Genomic DNA, 20,600 nt, shown 5'->3' with positions numbered 1-20,600 from the left:
CATTAAATTCGTTAACTCAATGACCGGCAAATGTTATCCACACCGTAGTAGACCGTGTGTCGAAACACCCTATTTACTATTCGACCGGCGTTTAACTACTAATACTCGTATTGTTATCGTAATAACTGTAGATTATTTAATTTTCCAACTGCTAAATACACACGATGACTTTGTTTGGCTTGAGGTTGTCTCTGGCGAAGACGACATGCTTATGATGCATTGCGGACACGCAAAATATTGTGAACTTTTCGGTGCGTGCGCCAACTGACCCCGGACCGGAATGAAAAGAAATTTGGGCGTCTTCGCGTATTTGCACTTTTGGACGACGGCGATTAACCGCCCATTTTTATACCCGCTTTTCATGGCGTGTATGTGCGCGAAATTGTGAACTATCTAACTGTAAATGTAAAATTTGCCAACTGTAACATACTTGAATACGAATGTAGTAAATACACTAATATTTTTGGAAAATTAATGTAATTTAATTGCTAATACTTTCTTTTTTGTCTACTATAATTTTTGCAAAGTTAATTGTTAATTAATTTACTGATTAACATTATATGTCTAGAGAAAGCAACATTTTTATAATTAAAATTAGAAATAATATAAAATGTTTTAATAGTTCAAAGTATTTCGTCATAATGTGTGTATTATAAAATTATTTTGAAAATAATTTGTTATTAAGTCATCAGTGTCATAGGATTTTTTGAAGCCATTTAATGGCGCGTAAAGTACAAAGATTTGATTTTTTATTCTGTTTTGATATGCAATCACGTGTTTGTCAATTTATATCTAGGTACTTACTCACTTATACTTAGTACAATCAATAGCGGCATCTCAACAGGTTGTTATCTATTGTTGCAAATGTTAGCAATAAATAATACGCACATTTATATATTGTATTTTACACCCATCACATTCTTTATCTGTTATCATAAGTGTGTACAAATATTTTTATGATTAAGCGTTTATCAATCGATTTAAGTCTCGCCAAAATAGCAATCGTTTACAGGCTATTGCCAGGTAAATTTAACGTTTAAAAATACCACACACACAATAACAGTTCAATTTTTGTTATTTACTGAAACAAATAGTTACCTACACACAGGCAAGTTACCCGAACGGAAATAACGCGTTCATCATTTACTTTACAAAATGTTTGTCGATTTCATATGATGTGGTTATTATCTGGATCTAATTATGTTGACATATTTTTATTATACAGGAAATAAATCACACGTAATCCAGTAGTTTGAACTTTTGGAATTTCAAGTGTTTGTTTTCATAATTTGATCAAAATATTATAAGTATAGAAATGAATTCGTGGAAATCTCAGCTAATACGCCCCCAATTTATTTTTATTGAATTAATTTACTTTGATTTGGGTTTTATTTTACCAACCGAACTGTTAGAGCGCGTTTCGAAGCAACATCAGCGATAACGTTTACGGCTTTGGTAGGCAAATTACTGGAATTATTTTAATGCTCACATGATAGAGAATTAAATTCAGAAGAATATAGGATATTCAAAATTCCAGTTTAATTTGAGACGTTTTGCATTTATCAAAATCCCACAAATTTTACGATAAAAGATAAAACGTATTGTTAGATTGCTGCTGCAAATTTAAATATTTCGTCTTACTCTACCTTTAAACTGCGTCAACCGTTTCTGCTGACGTTAACTAAACTTAGCATTTATTCACAAACGAACGAAACATCAACCTTATTCCAGAGGAATATATGTGCAGTTTTGTAGTAAACAACGTTTGACTATTTTATTAAAGGTACTTTTATCTCATAAAAGAACACACCGATGACGATTTAAAACATTATAATATGTTTACAAATATGTTTAAACCAATTTGAAAAGTCTCGCAGAAAGAACTTCAAAAATATTTTGGTTTTTCAATGCTGGTGTGAGTCTGACGGCACTGCAATACGTCGTTTCGCTGAGACCAGTACGTAACTGATGTTGAACATATGCAAACTCAATAATATGGTGACTAATAGGTTGCCTATTTCAATCTGTAACTTGTGTAAATCTAGTTTATAAGTGGGGAATTCACAGCTTGCAGCTTTTTCTCACTGACGTGTTTATTGTTGTACAAACTGGGCTTTACAAAGTACCAGGGATCTAACCGTAATTTTATCTTGTGTGTCGTAGCGTACATAGGTGTAGTGTATTCGGTTTGTTATTAACATTCGCAGTTGTGAATTTGACTAGTACGGTTACGTTGGGCCCTAAAGTAACAAGAAACAGAAATCAAGCATGGCAAACTCAAACGAATTCCCATATCGCGAGCTTCGCCCTCATTTGCCCCCGACTTGGTCGAATCTCAACCTTAATGTCAACTTAAACACTGTACCACTAAATAGTGTTGAATATAACGAGGTAATGAAAAACTTTAGTGCGGACGAAACTAAATTGCTTCGACATCAAAATGTAAATCAGTACGGAATGTTTTTGATCCGTCAACAACATTTGCAAGTTCTTCATCCTAATGTTAATTTTGTAAAGGTAAGTACATTTAATACTAACATGCATCATCTAATAATTTCAAATATTTCAATATCTTATTTGTTCCAGGTGACAAGATATTGCAGACTTCAAAGATCAACAATTGAAGAAGCAATTGAATTCAATCTTGATGAGAGAAGACTTGAAGAACGTGTTACATTTACTATATCACCCCCAAATGTATTATATAATGGTGATATTGTGTTGGTTGTGAGCTTCATAACAGAAGAGAGTAACTTTGGTACATCCAATTTGCAACCAAAACGAGATTGTGATTTTTACATTGAGTATTGTCTATCTTTTTAATTTACGTTTTTATTATAATGACTTATCTTGTATAAGAGTTTATGAATTTTATTCTAAATTGACTTAGTAACTAGTGGAAACAAATTTGTCTAAGTAAATTTGCTGAAAATTTTAATATACATACATTTAGTTTATAATCTATGTTAATATAACTTTATTTGAGACATGAACATCTCACAATAAAATCAACTTTAGACAATAAAATAACAAAGCTGATTGCATCATGTACATTGCAGACTGTTACACCTAACTATTGTGTTTGTTTGTATTGTATTGAGTTTACACTCACATCACCCTTGTTACATCAATAAATTTGACATTTATAATTTCAAAAGTACACATTTCCCTCATATTATCAAAAATATTTTAATTCCTTCCAAAATGGACGAGACACAACTTTTACTAAAAGAACGAGAATATGAAGAAATTAATAAAAAGTTAAACATGCGCACTCGTGAATTAATGGAGCGAATTGAGGATTTCAAAGTAAATATTTCATTTTATTTTCATCATGATGGCAATATCATTTTGTACTTTGCAGAAAACCGACATCGATGATTTGTTTAAACAAGGCAGTTCATCCGATTCTCGGGTGAATCGAGTGAAAGCATTAGATTCCAAATTGATTGCAGATTTACCACGCTCGAAGTCTGCATGCAATCCAACAGTAGCCAAATTTACCACCGAAGAACTAAAAATCTTAAACGTACCTGAGGATATTAATAATGTAGGTACCAAAGGCTTCATTCATTTTCTTAAATCAAAAGTAAAACAATTACAGTTCGAACTGGATAAACTGAATAAAGACCACCGAGAGAAAGTATGTTACTAAACTACAAATGAAACTTAATTTTGTTGATTTGTTTAATATTGCAGTGCGAGGAGGTGCAAAAATTGCACAAAGACAAAGTTAAATTGCAGGAAGACAAGGAGAAGTATCTGCAACAAGGTAATATTGCAAGATGTCAGATCTTAAAGATGGAGACGCAATTATCGCTCTCCCAGTCGAAGTTACAAACCAAAGAGAGTGAAAATTTAGTATTGTCCAAGGAAGTTGAAGGATTAAACCGAGAATTAAAGAATACGAAAACTAACGCCCAAAATGGCGAAGTGCGATGTCAACGTGCTTTAGAGGAATTGTCAAAAGTGAAATTATCGTTACGAAACATGCAACAGAACGAAAAAGATTTTAAGGCTGCACACAAAAAGAATTCGAACGCACTTAATGACAGTATCAAACGATTAGAAAAGCAAAAGTTCGAGTTACTTGCTGGTTTTAAGAAGCAACAAGCCCTCATAGGCAACTTAAAACAACAGAAGGTAATAAAGAATAAACGTAATTTGTTTTTGGTATAAAACATGACGCCCGTTTTAGATAAACATCCAAGCAATGAAATTCAATGAAAAGGCTGAAGGAGATTTCATTAAAATGATGACTGACGAAGATACATGTGTGTAAACGGTAAAATGTAATAATTACCCTCACTTTTACTATACATTAAACATGTTTAATGATACCTAAACGTATACATAGAAGACAGACAACCGAATTACAATTTTCTATGAGTTGATGATTTTTATTTCACGTGTAAAATCGAAATAGTTGGACAATAGTTGGAAATCAAAAAGAACGGAATGTCGCATGAATGACAATTACAATTATCGAATATCACATTACGTGTTAGAAAACAACAAAATAAATAATTAATTAAAACTACCAACACAGAGACGGCGCGGACCTTCCCGAGTGTGTTTCGAACGTTAAAATTAAGTTGAAAACGGAGTAGTTATCATTATGTTTCGCACTGGTTGCATCTTTTTGAGTAAATGCGCCGACGAGACTTCTGCTGCGTCCACGAAAATCATAACAAGGAATATTTCAACATATTCAATGGCTCACTTATCGTGAGTGATGCTTTGCGCAGAAAAGCGTTCTTACAATCTAAATACATAGTTTTACATCTAAGTTACAAAAAGACGTGTATAAAAATGTGACGTTTTAAAAAACTAGTATCAAAATTTACTCACCGCTAGCGTTTAATACTGATTTGGAGAAGTTTGCGTGGTGGTGATTGTTTGAATTTAAAAAAAAACTTAAATAATGAGTCCCGATTCGAAATAAGTCTCTTGCGTTGCGTATTTTGCAGTCTTATCATTTAGAGAAAATAATGAAATAATCGTCGTAGGTTTTTGATTATACCATTAGAAAAGAACGCCCTAAATAAAAAAAAAGTTAGTTTCAGAGGTGCAACCATTGAAGTTTTTTTAAGCTTCGACGGTAAGCGGCGTACTTTCAGTCGCTTCCTCAATCTTCTTCGCTTTGACCTCTTCGGTGGGCATTTTGACCTCCTCCTCAACTTTGTTTTCCTTTTCGACGTCAGAAACCTCTGCAGTGCCGTTGGCAATATCTCGCTTATTTTCTTTCTCCTCTGTGGCAGCGTCGCCGTTAGCCTTGCCGTTTTCTTCTACTTTGTCTACTTTCGGTGCCTCTTCGGCTTTTTCTTTGCCGTTTTCCTTACCATTTTGCTTTACCTCGGGCGTCTCCTCCAATGTCTTTGTTTCTGGAGTGCTTTCAGGTTCGGCAGGCTTTTCCTCAGTAGGTTTGGCCTCTGATGCAACCGTCACATCCGCTACTTTATCAGGAACTGTTTCTGTTTCAGTCTTTACTGCATCTACTTCTTCAGTCTTTTGTTCAGTTACTTCGGTTGTGGTCGACGCTGGTGTAGGTGTGTCGTCCATTTTTTCAACCGGAGCATCGGCAGTTGTAGCTGCTTCTTCTGCCTTTTCTGGGGGAATAGTTTTGTCAGTAGTATCAGCGGCGGTGGCTTCCGTCGATTCAACTTTAGTGGAATCTGTACAGTCAGTTTTGACTACGCTGTCGCTACTTTCTTTAGGGGTTTCAATCTCAGCGGTTTCAACCGCAAGTTCTGTTTTCGCTGCAGATTCATTCGTATCAATGGCTGCTGCTGCTTCGGAAGAGTCCACCTCCATGGTTTCAGTTGCTTCTTTTGCTTCTTCAATTTTAGTTTCCTCTTCGAGCTTGGCTACCTTTTTTGGAGGTTCCTAAACATGCACAAATTAATAAAAAAAACAGAAAACCCACAAGAAAAAACAAAAATTGTATATTTTATCTAAACATTCTACAAAAACTAAAATTGCTAACAAACCTCAGTAGAAACATCTTCTTCACTCTTGCGCTTTCCGCTCAATGGCAAATCAGCAAAACTAGAGACAACCAAACGGTCTTTTTTGTCATCTTCAGATATTTCAGCGTTGCCTTCACGTGTAACTAACACTGAAGCGCATCCTGCTTTTGTTGCCGCTTTAATCTCATCAATATCATCGCTTAGGTAAAGAATCTCAGCTGGTTTAACTTCCAAAGTTTTTGCAATGCCCTCGTAACTCTCTGAAGCAGTTTTCTTGCCAACGGTTTGGTCAAAGTAGTTGGCGATAAATGCGCTCAAATCGCCTGCAGTGGAATGTGAAAAATACTGTTTCTGTGCCTCTTCGGCACCTGTACTATAGATGCAGATTTTGCGATGTTTCGACCACTCCTCCAAAGCACTCTTAATATCATCAAAAACACTAAAAACGAATGAATTAATTTACATTGCACTTCCTTTTTTGCCAATGGTAATCTACGGAACTTACTGAGCTTTGAGTTCACCCTTTTCATAACCCTGCTTATAGAGAAGTCCCTGCATCGTCTTCAAGCCCACATTAACGGAGTTTTCATCGGTGAGCGTGTTGAAGCGCTCGACAGCCTTGGTAACATCTGCCAGTTCCTCGCCGTCACCTTTCAATTCTGCAACCAGTTTCTTGACTTCTTCATCATCCCATTTTGAGGTCAAATACTCCTCGATGTTTTTCTTAGCAAATGCATAGAGAGTATCCTGAAAGCACATAAATTCTAGGAAAAATCGGCAACAATATGCAAATCAAAAGATTGATATTTTTAAAGAAGACATATAAATCTATTTCAAGGTATATAGGTCTATTGTGTAGTTTTGCTCCGCTTAGAACTTAGTTTTTCAGGTACTAAATACCTGAATGAATGGAGACGCGGCATTGGTAAGGTCAATGATTGTTTGCATACACGAGGGCATGTACAGATGTGTGAGTGATAATGCGCGCAAGTGTGCGAAGTGTCGGAGAGCCGGCTAGACAAGGTTAGCGAGCGCACAGCACAAAGTCGGCTCATGGACGAGAGGAAGAAGAAAAGACAAATGCACCGCGCGGCGCTGAGAGAATTCTCGCACCGGTTCGTACGGGCAAGAGCTAGAGCATTGTGTCGACAACTCGGCGCTCGGGTTCGCATACTGCTTCGAGGGTCGATTTTTTCGTATACCTGTCCAAGGACAGCAGCCGTTTAACATGGATGCGCTCGGGTTTGAGCATACACGCTCCAGAGCAACGACTGATTAAATCAGAATCAGATTCGTCGCGCAAAACAATGTACATGTCTCAATTGCGTTCAACTACCTACCACAAACAAGCGAATGCGTCGTTATTGGGCGACTCTAAACCAATCGAAGACGCAAACGCCGCGCAGATCAATTAAAGTACATCGCGGAAAAACACCCCATGTGCTTTCGGGAAAAAAAGAGCAGTGAAATAAGAGCGTAAGCATTACCTTGGTGAAATTGATTGAGCCCACCGTGCCGGCGATGTCGATCAAAATAGCGGAGCAGTTTTCGAAGACTTCCGGATTCATTTTCGCGCCTGGTTGTAGTTCCTGTGGCAACGGGGTGCAGTAAGCTTGACTAGAACGTGGGGTTGGCACCGTGAAGACGAGTTGGTTGCGTTGGGTTGTTTGACGACGGGAGACCAAGTTTCCTGCGTAGTCAGCGTGGTGTAGGTCGGCGCTTCTGGCAAGTTGTGGCTTGTCGGCGTAACGTCGTGCGCGTTGAGGCCGTCGAGCGCAGTATGGTGGTCGCTTTGCGCTGCACTGGGCATGCGCTCGCCAAGAAAACGCGCGACTGCGAAAAACCAGCATTGTTGCAATTCGCATGGAAACGCAATGTTGCCGACCCAAGAAAATTTGATTTCAATCTTATTCTTAGTCCAAAACTAAGCATTAATTATTTCTATTTAATCATGATAAAAAACAGGACTATCTCATTTAAAGTGTTTTATAGCGTAACCAATTCTAAAAGCTAATGTTCTTTTAATAACTCAAGACAATCGTTTGGAGACAATGTTAAAAGAATACTTGCTTTTATTTATCACATAGCAATAGTTTGTCGAAGGCAATTAAAAGAAAACCAAAGTTCATTGCAATACAACTAACAAGTTAATCAAGTTATATTTATCCAATATTGATTACATATAATTCATTTTGTATTCTTCCATAGTTATTAAGTACTTCTGGATGCTTAATAATTTAGTCAGTTTATAGTTTCTAAAATGGACGTTCTACTAGAACTAACACAAGGCGATATTCTACAACTTCATAATTTTTATGCAAAATTCCAAGACAGTGCACCGCAAATTTGGAATTTTCTGCATTCGGTGCTAAAATGGGTTGAAACAAATTCAAATTTGATTAAAATTTACGCCTTAAATGGACAATGGTTTCCTGATGGAACATTTATTGCAATTCTAAAGGTAAAGTAAACTATTTTTAATATCAAATAAATAATATTTTAGCTTTTAGTTTAATTGCTATGAAATATATATGCACACTATGGAAAAATCCTGCAAACGTCTTGTATTTGCTCTAAAACATACTAAAGTAATCAAATGGGACATTGATACTGTAATTTACGCTCTTCATAGTGATTTACAGCCACACGTTATTAAAACGTTAAGAGAATTAGAAATTCCTATTTGTTTCGTACAAGATAACTCATTATGGTTGAACTCTGCAGATGATGGTGTGCTAAATATTAAATCAGAGTCTCTACGGCTAGGAGCTGATTTTTATCTTGGGCCTTTAAATGAAAGTCATGCGAATGTTATCAACGAAATATGGCCGTATAGATATGAAGGATCTGAGGAATATGTTCGCACAATAATCGAACAAAATGGAGGTATTGGCATTTTCCGATCAAATACAGCAAAACAAGATGAATTAGTCGCATGGGTATTGAAAAATGGCGTCGGAATGCTTGGATTATTACAAACAAAAAATGAATACAAAAAAATGGGTTTAGCTTCCTGGGCTGTGAAGGCAATGTGTAAAAAAATGTTAAGTGAAAATTACATACCAATGTGCACTATTGCTCTCAGTAATGAAGCATCACAAAAAACTTTCATCAAGTCTGGATTTAAATTATTTGCTAAATGCTGTTATATCGGTATTGGTACAGAAAGTAGTATCGCTTTTGATAGCGAATATGATTGTGGTTTGACTCAACTAAATTGTTAATGTAATTTTATTTGTGAATATTAAATTAATATCTTGTCTTACAAACAATACCCAGGTCCGTTTGGTGGTTGTGCTTCAATTCCACGTGCATTCATCCTGCATGTGTGCTCCTCTAACCTTTGCGCTGCTTCTGAATAAGTGGCAGCATCCTTACGACTCCAAAGTTTTTCAGCCGCGGCTGAAGCCCTTGGCCATACTCTCGACATAAAGTTGTACTTGTTTACACTCTCGGACCACATGCATGCCTCCCCGCCCAGAATTAATTCTAATTCTTCTTCGGTGGCATTTACGTTGTGTGGATCGCATTCGTAGAACTTGTCCCAATCGCCACCAGTTTTAAGATAGTCCAAGTACCAACAAGATGATAACAGTGCAGGTTTGCCAGCAGCTATAGCTTTTTTAAGAACAGTGTATCCGTCACCTTTCCATACGTGTACAATGGTTTTATTGGGCAATTCAACTCCATTGACGAATACTTCCTCCCAGACCAAAGACTTGCCCCCCAAATCATGAACAATATCCAATAACTTCTGAATGTAATAACTTTCCAACGCAACATAGGATACCATGTTGTTATCTTTCATAAACTGTGTAATTTTCGGGTTACTCTCCCAACATTCAAAACCCACTTCATCCCCACCTAAATGAACATAGTTCTCTGGGAATACTGAGATAATTTCTTCAAAAAATTCCTTGATAAATGTATAAACATTGTCGGCGGACGGATCTAGCGGGCCATACATTCCAGTTGGTGCATTATTTTCATAACAAGGTGTTAAAATATCCGATACACCTTCACCCCAGGACCGTGTATGTCCCGGAGTATCAAATTCCGTCATTACACGAATGCCACGTTGCCGAGCATACTCAATAATATCCTTGACGTCTTGTTGGGTGTAAATCAATGCTGATGGATGATATGCACCATATTGACTATGCAACAAAATAAGGTTACGTATTGGTCGCTATTCTAATAGATACATTATTTACCTCAATTCCGGAAATTTAATACTTTGATATGGGAAACTATGATCATCAGTTAAATGCCAGTGGAATACATTTAATTTATTGTAAGCCATCGCATCCAAGTTCTTAAGAAGAATATCCTTTGGAATGAAGTGTCTGGAAGTGTCGACCAGTAATCCACGGAATGGAAAACGAGGTTTATCAGAGATTTTAGTGGTATTAAGAATTAACTAGAAAAAAAAACTAGTTTCATTGATGAAACAAAATATACTAAAAAAATTACCGTACTACCATCCTCGGCATAATAAATTAATTGTGAAATAGTTTCTAACCCACGAATTGCACCCCAAATAGTCGGAGCTATTAGAGTGGATGGTACGCCCATTAGATCAATTTCATCTATAAAGAGATAATTCATTATTATTTATTATATTACAATTATAGGGACAAATTTTACAAGATTCATCCATAGTATCTGAAGGTACTTCATCTCCAGTGCAGTTTGTCTTGAGATACACTTTGATACTGCTGAGTTTTCCAGAATAGCCGTCAATCTCCGTAATTTCGCGTTCATTATATTGAGATTGTCGCACATTACCCACGCCGTGGTTATTAATAATGTTCCAATACCGATTCAAAGCATTGGTCAACAGTGAACATTGAGGAACATTCGTCTAAAAGTCAGTTAATATAGGTACCAATTTATCTGTTAATATTATAATTATTATTTACCTGAAATTCGAAGTGTGTTGGATTGATGATCAAAAAATTTGTGGTTGTGTCTTGTTTTTCCGGTATAGGCCATACCTGACCCTTTGTGGCTTTCACTACCGGCCCCGGATTTACGATGTACGCTGTTATGCACAATGGCATCACAAACGCGATACAAAAATCTCTCCAACCAATCATCTCGGATGTCAGCGAGTGTCTGATGTGATCAAGTCGTTCTGTTTACGCTCAACAACTAACCACGCCTGACTGTAAGCGCGTTTTATCGATCGATGACACTTATACTCTTTTTAAGCGGGTAAAGTTCAACATCTAGATCTAGAAGCATAGAAACAAGCCTTTTAAAAGCCCTCCTCAAGGAACACTTATACACATATACCTGTTTTAAAAACGGAATGTAATGCAGACGCGAGTGTCCTCTTTAGAAAAACAAATCCGATCAGTGTGATAATTGTGAAGTGTTTACAAAACCGAGATGAGGGTATCAAATGTTGCGGAATTAATTCACCGATGTGTAAAAATAACTCAAGCGATTCGCACGTCATCACGGTTGATACTGATCGATAAGTAAAACGCAAATGGTGCGCAGAATATGTTAAACGCACATGAAACATTACATCTTGGCACTTGATGCGGCAAATATATAAATATTCAGTCAATTAATCCATTTATTTGGATGTTGAAGTACACGCTAATACGAGATACATAACAAGTTTTTTTTTAAGAACGGATATTCTAAATGTTCACAGCATGTGTATTGTATTATATGTAATAGAATAAATCAATCAAACTCATCTTCAGTTAAATCTAATAAGTGTAAAATATTAAGTCCACCAATCTTATAACCAAACACACACCCATAGTAATTTTATTTTCGTACGTACTAAAATGTAAAAATCAAAAAAATTGCACTAATATTGCAATAAAATGCACAAAAATCAAAGTTGAACAAGAAAAAATAAACACCATTCAGAGTAAACCAAGAGTGCAAAGAAATTACAACTCTTGCAAACTCGTTTTAGCCTAGTAATCAATGTTTGTACTTTTTAGAGCAAACCCGCTACTAATTAATAATTTATATAATTCGTAATGAATACTCATCTGTACGTTCTATATAATCGACACACAAGTACTCCTAGTTGTATTCACTGCGGTTACGTAACTATCTTAACTCGAGTGAACCCACACTGGTATTAATTAGGTTTGTGTTGCCACCCTATGCGGCAAAAACGCCATATTTAAGACAATAGGGTGCGACTACACTTAGGGAACGCTAATGCATCTCGGGTTATAAATCGTAAGTATCACTTCTAAATATTGTAAGATGAAATCGTGCAGATTACATTAACGCGAACTAAACTTACGGTTTTATATACCCAATTGATTTTAAATACTTGTTAATTCAGAAAAATACTGCAAACGGTTGCGGCTGCTACACAAAAGTGACACTGCTGCTACAGCCGGCAAGTATTTCTTCGAACAATAAGTACACTAAAATACAGCCGGCCGACCATCGCATAACATCTATGTTTATGTCTAAAAGTGACTCCCGCTTCGAGTTCGGAAAAACACTGCCAAAAATATATCCTAATCGCGATGGCCGTCGAGCGCTCTCGTTAATTCGTTCCATATAGACGAACAAATCTAAATGCTTCAATTACTGCCTTTTAATACAAGATCGGACAGCGTAGATGTACGCCATTGCTCTGGTTCTGGTGCTGGTTGAATTTGCTACGGCCGTCGACACCAATGAAGCGACTGTAGTCGAGCACCTCAAAGCCTAGCTTCTTGAACATGCCTTGTGAAGCGTAGTTGTTTAGCAATACGGTACCGATGGGGTTGTGGCCTTCTTCTGCGATCTCCTTGCTCAACGCGAGCACCACGAGACTACCATAGCCTTTACGTTTGTATTCGTCCAATGTTTGCAGAACTACCAAAGTACCCAACTGATTTTTTAAAACCCAAGCAACCAATTTGTCGTTTGACTTAAGGAATAACCCACGCCCACCATTCATTTTGATGAAATGCCCGATATAACCTTCGGAGCCGGGGAAACGGTGTGGCCAGATTGAGTTGATGATCGAAGCGTGGTGTGGTTTCAATGGGCCCAAGTATACATCCGGGGGGCAACTGAAGTATTAATCAAATATAAATACATATAACTATTATTGTAATTGTAGATGGGCAATGAAACTTACTCGACGTTAAATTGCAGAGCCCGCTCTCGTGGTATGTACCACAAATCAGTTTTGGTGTCGTACTTGATCGGTAACTCTTTCTCCCTAATAACGCGATAAATTATATCACAGTGTTCCCTGTGTACGGCGTAGAATTGCACCATGTTGTTCCAGTCGATGCGCTTTGATTCCATTAACGCCTTATACAAACGCTCGCATTTGCTGTCCAACGTAAACATAAACAAATCGTAGCAGTTCCACTGAAAACAGAAACAGACTGCTGAGTATGAGTGTTTGCAGACGCTTGAAATACCAAGCGGTGAAATTAGAGCCACGATTATCGTTCATGAACGTGAATTCACGGTGTACTCAAGATTCGTGCGGCTATCGCTTACACTGCTTACAGCAATCTCAATTAACATGTCTAGGCGATCAGTCTCACGAACTATGATTGCTTTTACCAATTTCTAATACATTCAGCCTAGGGTAATAACCTATTTGCATTTATATACAATTAAACATGTTTATATTATTTATTCCGCAAACATTAATTCGGCTATAAAGAGAGACCGGACAAAATTAATGGTGGCCCATCACAACCAAGCTATGATTATATAAATCCTTTGCCGGTGGCGGATCTTGCGTGCGCGAAGAAGGTTCCAATTCCGGCACACACGCAAACTAATTTATTTCTTCACTTAATTTGATGATTGTCCACACGTGACGGATAGAGCATGAAAAGCTCAAATATTCATGTTCTGCCATTTGTAAAAAAAAACACAATTTTAAAAAACCGTTAGGAATCGCGTGACTGTTACTATACTTTAGGTCCGATTGTTTGAGCTGGTTATTTTCACATCAATTGATTTTTCAAATAATTTAATCCATACACGTGACAGTTTAAGCTCACGCCAGTAAAAACAGTAGTGAAATGTTGCCACCCTTAGCATTCCATAACGCATTAATAATGGAATCCAATCATACTAACGAGACGCGCAACCCGAACGTTGAAAGTTGTGAGGTTTCATTGTATTTTCTGTATCGATATATACGTACAGACTCGGCGTGAACGTGATGCACATTGATGGATAAGGGCAAGTTCACGGACACTGCTGTTCCCACCCGGCACGCAGTACAAGCGCACGATGTGGAGATAACGCCCACGCAAACAATCATCAATTTGTATTTTGCCTATTATTAATCCATCCAGTTATTGTAATCTCTTCCAACCTTGACCAAGGTGTTAATAATACCGATAATAGAAGTGTATGTGTAGAAAACTAATTTCATTATAATTACGATACCAAACCCTTTCTGCCCTCGTTCTCTAAAAATACTTTCACGACTTCATGTCAATAATGTAATCAAAGTGCCAATAGATCGTTTGTGTTTGGTATGAAATAAGATGAACATTATAAAAATTGTACGAGTTTACACCATTTGTTCACCTGCCGAATGTGGGAAATTTCCGCGCTTACACGCATGCTGTACTTATTGGTCTTATTGTAGTTTTTAGTTCATATTGTTTGTTTTGTGATCGTTTTGTTTGACTTTTGACTAAGTCGCTTCCTTCTCACCTGGTTGATAACAATGAATGTCCCGTCGGTTTTCCAATCGCCATAAGGCGCGAGGAAAGTCATATAATGCTCTTCCGGTTTGGAGCGCAACCATTTCAGCGCAATATTGAAGAAGCTGAAGACGTAGGTCGCAAACGGCATGTGGTCTTTGTACATATCTCTTAATTCTGGCAGCTCCTCGTGCGGAATGAGCTGGAGAATGTCGTCTTCGTACGCCATTATTTTCATTTGTGAACTTTATAGGTAGAAGTTTATCAACGAACCGAACGCGGCGCTTACTTAAGTAGCACTGATCGTGGAAAGTTTCCGTAAGTTTTCTTCACGTTTTGGCAATCAATGTCCGATGGGGTTAAACGTGCGCAAGAACTTTGTCAAATTTTAATTCGAAACGAATCACCACTCGAGTTATCGCCGGGCGTTTTTTAGCAAGCGAATGCAAGCGCCTTTTTCTTGAAGCCGTATCGCCAGCAATCGTCGGCTTTTAGGGACTTGATGATAAACGAGTTGGCCGTATTATTTTGGCAGCCGGTCGGAAAATCCATTCGGTGGACGCTCGGTGTGAGTGCACGCAGAAAGCAGCTAGCGGGTGCGAAAAGATGTCAGCGACTGTGCCGCGGACTACGCGAGTGCGGCGCGGTGTAGGCAGCAGGAGAGAGGCGGCGGCGGCGACTGACGACCGGCGTCCGGCGGCACGGCGTTTGTTATCAACTTCTTTGTGGAGGTGTAGGGATGCCGGCCGGGAGGAGCGCACTTTCGACTGCACGCGCGTGACTAACCGCTTCGCTCGTCTAGGCGCTTACGAATTACACGCCTGCTCTTTTATACGTGCACACCGCACGTTCGGGGAAAGAATTCTTCGCTCGCTCTTCACACGCCAGCCGACCAGCATCCTCGGCGCAAATCCATACAATGCAATGCGCCGATCGGTATGCGCGCCCGGCGCGCGGGCTCTCCCCAGGCGCTCTTTCAAATTTGCGCACGCTCCGTGCCTTCCGCGCGCACTTTGCCGCCTGCCACCCGCCGCCTACCACACTCAAAATGCCGTTTCTACCGACAAGCGCACTGTCGATTCTATTCACATGCGCCTGCACGTCTTCTGCACCTTCTCATCTTCGCTCCATCCCTTTCAAACCTCTTAGAAATCGCACAACTAAAGATTGAAACGTTCGCGAAATCGATTTGTGGCGAAATTCCGCTTCTAGAGATTCGTCATTCCATTTTTATAACGCTAGATTAATCAAATGTCCCTTCAGTCCGGTACTATAAGTAAATCAATACCCTATAGTTCTTGTTGCGTGACACTTTTCTGAAACATACATTTCGGATTTATCGGTTGTCACACTTCGACACCCGGATTGACTGAAAATGTTTACGTCTGCGGTAGAATATCGAATATGATAACGCACTGGAAAAACCGACTAACTGTATAGGACTAGGGAGCAGATGTCCCTATCCCAACGATATTAATAAATATATTCATATACCGTTGCTATCTCTATCTTTAATCTGGAAATTCGAACAGTACACTTATAAATTCTAACGAGTGTTCAAGTCCAACGTGGTTCATTACGGTAGCCGCAGACAGTTGCAGCAACACACAGCAGGAGGCATTTTTAGGTAGTCGAAGTTGAAGAAATCATGGAACCTTTTTTTTTTTTTCACTTTTTAAGCAAAGCACTTGTGCCCTCGAGCACACTTCGAGTGCGTGCACGTGGCGACCTTTTGGCACAGAACGGGCTCGTCTTGATTTCACTAGCCATCTGCGCATTGGTTGGTGGTGATTTGTTTAGCACCGATTCGTATCTCTTATGAATGGAGTCGCTGTGGCGTGCGGCGTGCTGCGGAGGGCTTTCCCAAGAAAATCAAGGCGGCAAACGGCGTGGAATGTACCGGTTTCGATGTGTTTGCGATCGCCATTGCTCACATACGACCTTTCGTGCTTACACCAAACGTGCATAAACTTGTTCAAACTTGAAGGCACTTCTTGAGTGTAACCCTGATGACGATGTCGTTGTTGTTGTTGTTGTTCTTATAATCCGTCCCTTTTTGAGACGTGCAAGAAAGGTTACAAAAGTAGTGATAAATTGCCAAAGCGTGCCAAAAACTAATAACGCACTTGAAAACGAAAATAAACGCGCACGCGGGATTATAAGCTATGTTTAGTCTGTGTTTGAATTGTCAATGTGAAGAATTGCCAAGTAGATAAAAATTCAACCGACAAGTCGGACTCGATCGACGCAAATTGAGCCAATGTTAATGAAAGCAATTGCGCTGCCAAATTATTTTTCAAATCGTGTTCTAGAAAGCTTAGTTTTTCATGTACGTATTTTTTATACATGCAGATTTATTTCAATTTGTTTTTTTACGATTTAAAAATATTGGTAATGTTTAAATAAACTTGTATATTGCAAGTAGCCAATTTGCACGTCCCACATATGTTAGCGGTTGTTATTAGTGTGCCTTTTCTAAACGTTATAATGGAGCATTGACAGAAGTTTAATGAAATGCTGTTTCTAGGTCTATGCTATAAGTCGTAAGATCCCTACCGAAGACGTAGTGGAGAACACAATATTAATTATAGAACATGCCCTCGCACGTGCGTCAGTCGTGCACATAGCCGATTTTTGGTTTAGTGTAATGTATGCATGCCATACGGATTTACACACGCCAGGCGCGCCACAGCACTTGTCTGTTTAAAGGCAGATGAAAAAAAAAATGGACACGAAGCGCCGCGCCGCGCGCGCTCGAAAGCGAACGCGAACGACATGAAAATTATTTTTCGTCCAAAAGCCACCGTATGGCGTATGAACATTCGATGGTGGACATAATGACGGGCAAACTTTTAAAAATACTTATCCTTCATTTTATTATTAAATTCAGTTTAGAATAGTTCACGGCTGAACACGTGACTGGGAATAGGTAAAAAGTAAAAATGGCCACGATATAAGCTTAATTAAAAGAATGTTATTCTCCCTTGAAAGCATGTGTTACAAATTTTAAAAGAGTTATATATTCAGACAGTGCTAATATAATCTAATCTATTACTTTGCTTAAAATTTCAATAACGAACATCTGTAATAGAGTAGTCATTGTTGTCAGTTCCGCAACCTTAATTCCCGCAAATTTTTGTCGACGCTAATATTTTTCATCTTGATGATTATTTATATGTATATATTTAATCTGGCACTTAATTCGCGGGAAACATTGCTTAAAGCTTAAAATATATCGCTGACATACATTATAGTATATTAAGTATCAAGTGGCTAAACTGGAGTTTTTGTTTAACAACGTTTAATCACGAGGTGCTTACGCTATTGTTTCTACTTCCACGTTCATGTTTTTGAATATGAACCATGAAGTATAGATATAAGGAGTCCGAACGGTATAGGCTTTTCCGTAGTAGTCACACAATTATAAACATTGCTAATAGTTCTCTTTTCTGCCACAGGCTGCGCATGGAGTGAAGCGATGTACGTTGGTTCGTGTCCATAGCAACTGAGACAATTCGTTTACATGACGTTCCTGTGTTTCTATACTTCGTGATTATTTATTTATTGTTTCCTGTTTCTTTTGGTTTATTTCCGACGGTGTCCAGAGCAACGTAATGATTTAAACGAGTACACTAACGAATAGTGGCGTGCTCTACCGGCGAATGTTCTGTTCCCTAGAACGATACTATTATTTTAACATGACGTTCGATCTCCTGTGTATCTATACTTCGTGATATGAACCTTTGCATTTTTAATCCTCAAAATTCGCTCGCACCCTACTGGGAAATGTAGACAAATGCACAGGCGCAAGTTTTACCCCATGACTAAAGCTCGTGACACAAGTACATTAGTCACGGCTTTGGTAGTTCATTATGGTGATACTATTTTTTGTGTTTAAAAACCGTAGAAAAACGGACGCTTTAAATGTGGAAGTAGAAAAATTCGTTAAAGTGTGTGTAATGAATGACAAAAATGACGCAATAGCAATTTTGTTAATTACAATTAATACACCCAAAATTATATGTCACGATTGTTACGAAAATAAATAAATCCTCAAGTAAACAATGAATATATTATCTTTTTCTCATTGAATAATTATATGTAATTATCTGTTGATGTTATAAAAATACATTAAATTACTCTAATTACAATAATTAGATTGTTCAATTTATTGTTATTTTGACTGTTTTGATGTTTAAACAATAACAGTTGCGTCGTATATTTCAGCAAAGAAGTTATCTCTGTATCCATTATGGCTACCCATATCAAATACCATATTTTCATGATAATATGAATCCATAATATACACGTGCATTGGGGTGTTGGTCAAATTTCCTTGAAGTTTTAGCACATTTTTGTAAGCACAAAATGGTCATCCGTACTTGTGAAAGCAACCAGTTTCGTGTCAACTGGATGTGTTAAATTGTATATTTCCAATGGGTTTCCAAGTATTCCACGGTATCTGTAAAAGTCGCCTAAAAGCACACAAAGTTTAATTCATGTTCAAAACTTATTTAAGAGACATACAAAGATTCATATTTTGATTATAATGTAATATTTGTTTGGAGCTTGTTACTTTGAGACTTTTAGCAACCACGAGTGGTAAAGTCCCACGATCAGTCACAAATCTATTGTTGTAATCAACCAGAATGCCAAATACAAGCGGACATAAAAATGGTACAGTATCTTTGATGTTGTAACATAAACCAGCTAAATTTTCAAACAGCCAAACGGTGTATTGCAAGAAGTTTACATGACCTGTTGCTTCATAATAGGTAGTCAACTGTAAACACATATTGAATAAGTGCATATTATCGATATTCGGATATTTTCATACGTACTGCAGTTTGCGAGTCCAATACAAGACCAAAAATTACACTAAGTGAGTTGGTTAAATGACATGTTTGCACACCAGGAGCAAGTGCAATGTGTAATTTAACATTCGCACTCGTAAATTCAGGCATTTCAGAGAACATCACGAAGAAAGCTGAACTGCCCTGTGAAAAACCAACATGCACGACTTGATCTGCTCCGTTTTCCAATTTGACATACTCGATAATACTAGGTAAGTCGTAAATACCCATCTCATGAAAAGAAAAGTTATAAAAACCAGGATCTGTGGGCTTAAGGTTTATATGTGTGTTTGAAAGATCAGTGCCGCGATATGACGGCATCCAAACATCAATATCATTGTCGGCCATTTCAAAAGCGACGCTCTTAGGTTTTCCTGACAGAACCCAATCTCTGCCGCTGGTTAATAGACCGTGACTTAAGATCACTGGATGAGAGCGTAGAGTAGTAGAGTTACCATATCTACCCTTAATTCTTTGCATACTTAGAATGAATCCATCGGTAGAGTTGACATAATGTTGTTCGCACTCATATCCATATAATTCAATCCATTCACACTATATAATTTACAATAAACAAATGGTTTGCTAGATATTTTAAAATATGTTTTTACTTACCGGTGTTAATGTTGCTATTTTTGGGAGAGTGTACAATTCTAATGCATCGATACCGGTGGCAGTTGCTAATGGGTCAAGAATCAATTGACTTATTGGATCTTGAATCTGGTTTAGAAGATCCCATAAAGGATCAGTTGATAAAGATGATGTAAGTTGTTGAACGAACTCATTGGAAGATGGAATTGGAAGCGAGGGAACTTCCAAACAGGTCGCATAATTAGTCAGAAATAGTAGACCTGCTAATGTTAACAACTTCATGTTGTACCGTTTATGATCTTAATGGTGTAACAAAAATTCCAATTTAAAATTTATATATGTAGGTATTCGAGGCGAGCAATGTGTACAATAGGATAATAGAACATAATGCGTAAGCAAGAGATACAGTAAAGTTCTTGTTTATTTAAATGAGTTTTACAAGACGTTATTCTAATTATTTACGCATTTTGCAAAGCACGGGAGTCTACATTGACGTGCTTTATCAATTGTTTATTCGTATTAAG

The 20,600-nt window shown here is 37.8% G+C and overlaps 5 protein-coding genes and 1 long non-coding RNA gene across 9 annotated transcripts; 2 read left to right on the top strand and 4 right to left on the bottom strand.

The window, feature by feature from the left end:
• Positions 1–2,818: 2,818 nt before the first annotated feature.
• Positions 2,819–4,340, top strand: LOC135799619 (testis-expressed protein 9-like). 3 transcript variants are annotated; one of them, XM_065312786.1, is made up of 5 exons: positions 2,819–3,309; positions 3,365–3,550; positions 3,605–3,643; positions 3,700–4,143; positions 4,199–4,340. In XM_065312786.1, exons 1-5 carry the CDS (start codon positions 3,205–3,207, stop codon positions 4,280–4,282), a joined length of 858 nt encoding a protein of 285 aa, XP_065168858.1. In that variant the 5' UTR covers positions 2,819–3,204; the 3' UTR covers positions 4,283–4,340. The 3 variants fall into 3 exon arrangements, with proteins under 3 accessions (XP_065168858.1, XP_065168859.1, XP_065168857.1); XM_065312787.1 differs by lacking the exon at positions 3,605–3,643; XM_065312785.1 differs by having other exon boundaries at positions 3,365–3,643.
• On the bottom strand, positions 4,310–7,834 carry Enoph (enolase-phosphatase E1). The gene is made up of 4 exons (XM_065312781.1): positions 7,457–7,834; positions 6,475–6,716; positions 5,991–6,408; positions 4,310–5,886 (listed from the first exon to the last, which is right to left on the bottom strand). Exons 1-4 carry the CDS (start codon positions 7,832–7,834, stop codon positions 5,089–5,091), a joined length of 1,836 nt encoding a protein of 611 aa, XP_065168853.1. The 3' UTR covers positions 4,310–5,088.
• A 41-nt stretch (positions 7,835–7,875) lies between these two features.
• On the top strand, positions 7,876–9,243 carry LOC135799618 (uncharacterized). Its single transcript, XM_065312784.1, has 2 exons — positions 7,876–8,430; positions 8,480–9,243. Exons 1-2 carry the CDS (start codon positions 8,230–8,232, stop codon positions 9,191–9,193), a joined length of 915 nt encoding a protein of 304 aa, XP_065168856.1. The 5' UTR covers positions 7,876–8,229; the 3' UTR covers positions 9,194–9,243.
• On the bottom strand, positions 9,183–11,401 carry LOC135799617 (beta-hexosaminidase subunit beta-like). Of its 2 annotated transcripts, none has more exons than XM_065312782.1 (6): positions 11,268–11,401; positions 10,892–11,206; positions 10,617–10,833; positions 10,443–10,558; positions 10,184–10,389; positions 9,183–10,126 (listed from the first exon to the last, which is right to left on the bottom strand). In XM_065312782.1, the coding sequence occupies exons 2-6, from the start codon at positions 11,066–11,068 to the stop codon at positions 9,232–9,234; spliced, it is 1,611 nt and encodes a 536-aa protein (XP_065168854.1). In that variant the 5' UTR covers positions 11,069–11,206; positions 11,268–11,401; the 3' UTR covers positions 9,183–9,231. The 2 variants fall into 2 exon arrangements, with proteins under 2 accessions (XP_065168854.1, XP_065168855.1); XM_065312783.1 differs by having other exon boundaries at positions 10,892–11,200.
• Positions 11,402–11,538: 137 nt separating this feature from the next.
• On the bottom strand, positions 11,539–20,379 carry LOC135798014 (uncharacterized). Its single transcript, XM_065310659.1, has 7 exons — positions 20,101–20,379; positions 19,474–20,040; positions 19,160–19,415; positions 18,984–19,107; positions 14,643–14,877; positions 13,087–13,325; positions 11,539–13,018 (listed from the first exon to the last, which is right to left on the bottom strand). Exons 1-7 carry the CDS (start codon positions 20,356–20,358, stop codon positions 12,556–12,558), a joined length of 2,142 nt encoding a protein of 713 aa, XP_065166731.1. The 5' UTR covers positions 20,359–20,379; the 3' UTR covers positions 11,539–12,555.
• LOC135799621 (uncharacterized) lies at positions 13,585–14,636 on the bottom strand. Its single transcript, XR_010550044.1, has 2 exons — positions 13,889–14,636; positions 13,585–13,823 (listed from the first exon to the last, which is right to left on the bottom strand). It is a non-coding gene; the product is annotated as an uncharacterized lncRNA (long non-coding RNA).
• Positions 20,380–20,600: the final 221 nt, after the last annotated feature.

The sequence above is a fragment of the Atheta coriaria genome, unplaced genomic scaffold (assembly GCF_025399875.1).
Source record: "Atheta coriaria isolate IRGN ID8LTWV9N9 unplaced genomic scaffold, Caltech_Dcor_3.1 hic_scaffold_9_pilon, whole genome shotgun sequence".
NCBI classification, from domain to species: domain Eukaryota; kingdom Metazoa; phylum Arthropoda; class Insecta; order Coleoptera; family Staphylinidae; genus Dalotia; species Dalotia coriaria.
The sequence above is the reverse complement of the archived record's forward strand: the minus strand, read 5'-3'. Positions and strand labels throughout refer to the sequence as shown.

What these genes read in the sequence shown, in the direction of transcription:
- LOC135799619 (XM_065312785.1), top strand. Translation starts at nt 3,205, where the DNA reads ATGGACGAGACACAACTTTTACTAAAAGAACGAGAATATGAAGAAATT. An exon ending in AGCGAATTGAGGATTTCAAA is followed by an intron (nt 3,310 to 3,364) that starts GTAAATATTTCA and finishes TGTACTTTGCAG; the next exon opens with AAAACCGACATCGATGATTT. An exon ending in GCAACTTAAAACAACAGAAG is followed by an intron (nt 4,144 to 4,198) that starts GTAATAAAGAAT and finishes CGCCCGTTTTAG; the next exon opens with ATAAACATCCAAGCAATGAA.
- Enoph (XM_065312781.1), bottom strand. Translation starts at nt 7,834, where the DNA reads ATGCGAATTGCAACAATGCTGGTTTTTCGCAGTCGCGCGTTTTCTTGG. An exon ending in GCTCAATCAATTTCACCAAG is followed by an intron (nt 6,717 to 7,456) that starts GTAATGCTTACG and finishes ATGTGCTTTCAG; the next exon opens with GATACTCTCTATGCATTTGC. An exon ending in AAGAAGATGTTTCTACTGAG is followed by an intron (nt 5,887 to 5,990) that starts GTTTGTTAGCAA and finishes GTGCATGTTTAG; the next exon opens with GAACCTCCAAAAAAGGTAGC.
- LOC135799618 (XM_065312784.1), top strand. Translation starts at nt 8,230, where the DNA reads ATGGACGTTCTACTAGAACTAACACAAGGCGATATTCTACAACTTCAT. An exon ending in CATTTATTGCAATTCTAAAG is followed by an intron (nt 8,431 to 8,479) that starts GTAAAGTAAACT and finishes TTTAGCTTTTAG; the next exon opens with TTTAATTGCTATGAAATATA.
- LOC135799617 (XM_065312782.1), bottom strand. Translation starts at nt 11,068, where the DNA reads ATGATTGGTTGGAGAGATTTTTGTATCGCGTTTGTGATGCCATTGTGC. An exon ending in ATGCCGAGGATGGTAGTACG is followed by an intron (nt 10,390 to 10,442) that starts GTAATTTTTTTA and finishes TTTTTTTTCTAG; the next exon opens with TTAATTCTTAATACCACTAA. An exon ending in ATTAAATTTCCGGAATTGAG is followed by an intron (nt 10,127 to 10,183) that starts GTAAATAATGTA and finishes TTTGTTGCATAG; the next exon opens with TCAATATGGTGCATATCATC.
- LOC135798014 (XM_065310659.1), bottom strand. Translation starts at nt 20,358, where the DNA reads ATGAAGTTGTTAACATTAGCAGGTCTACTATTTCTGACTAATTATGCG. An exon ending in AAATAGCAACATTAACACCG is followed by an intron (nt 20,041 to 20,100) that starts GTAAGTAAAAAC and finishes TAAATTATATAG; the next exon opens with TGTGAATGGATTGAATTATA. An exon ending in TAATCAAAATATGAATCTTT is followed by an intron (nt 19,108 to 19,159) that starts GTATGTCTCTTA and finishes GTGTGCTTTTAG; the next exon opens with GCGACTTTTACAGATACCGT.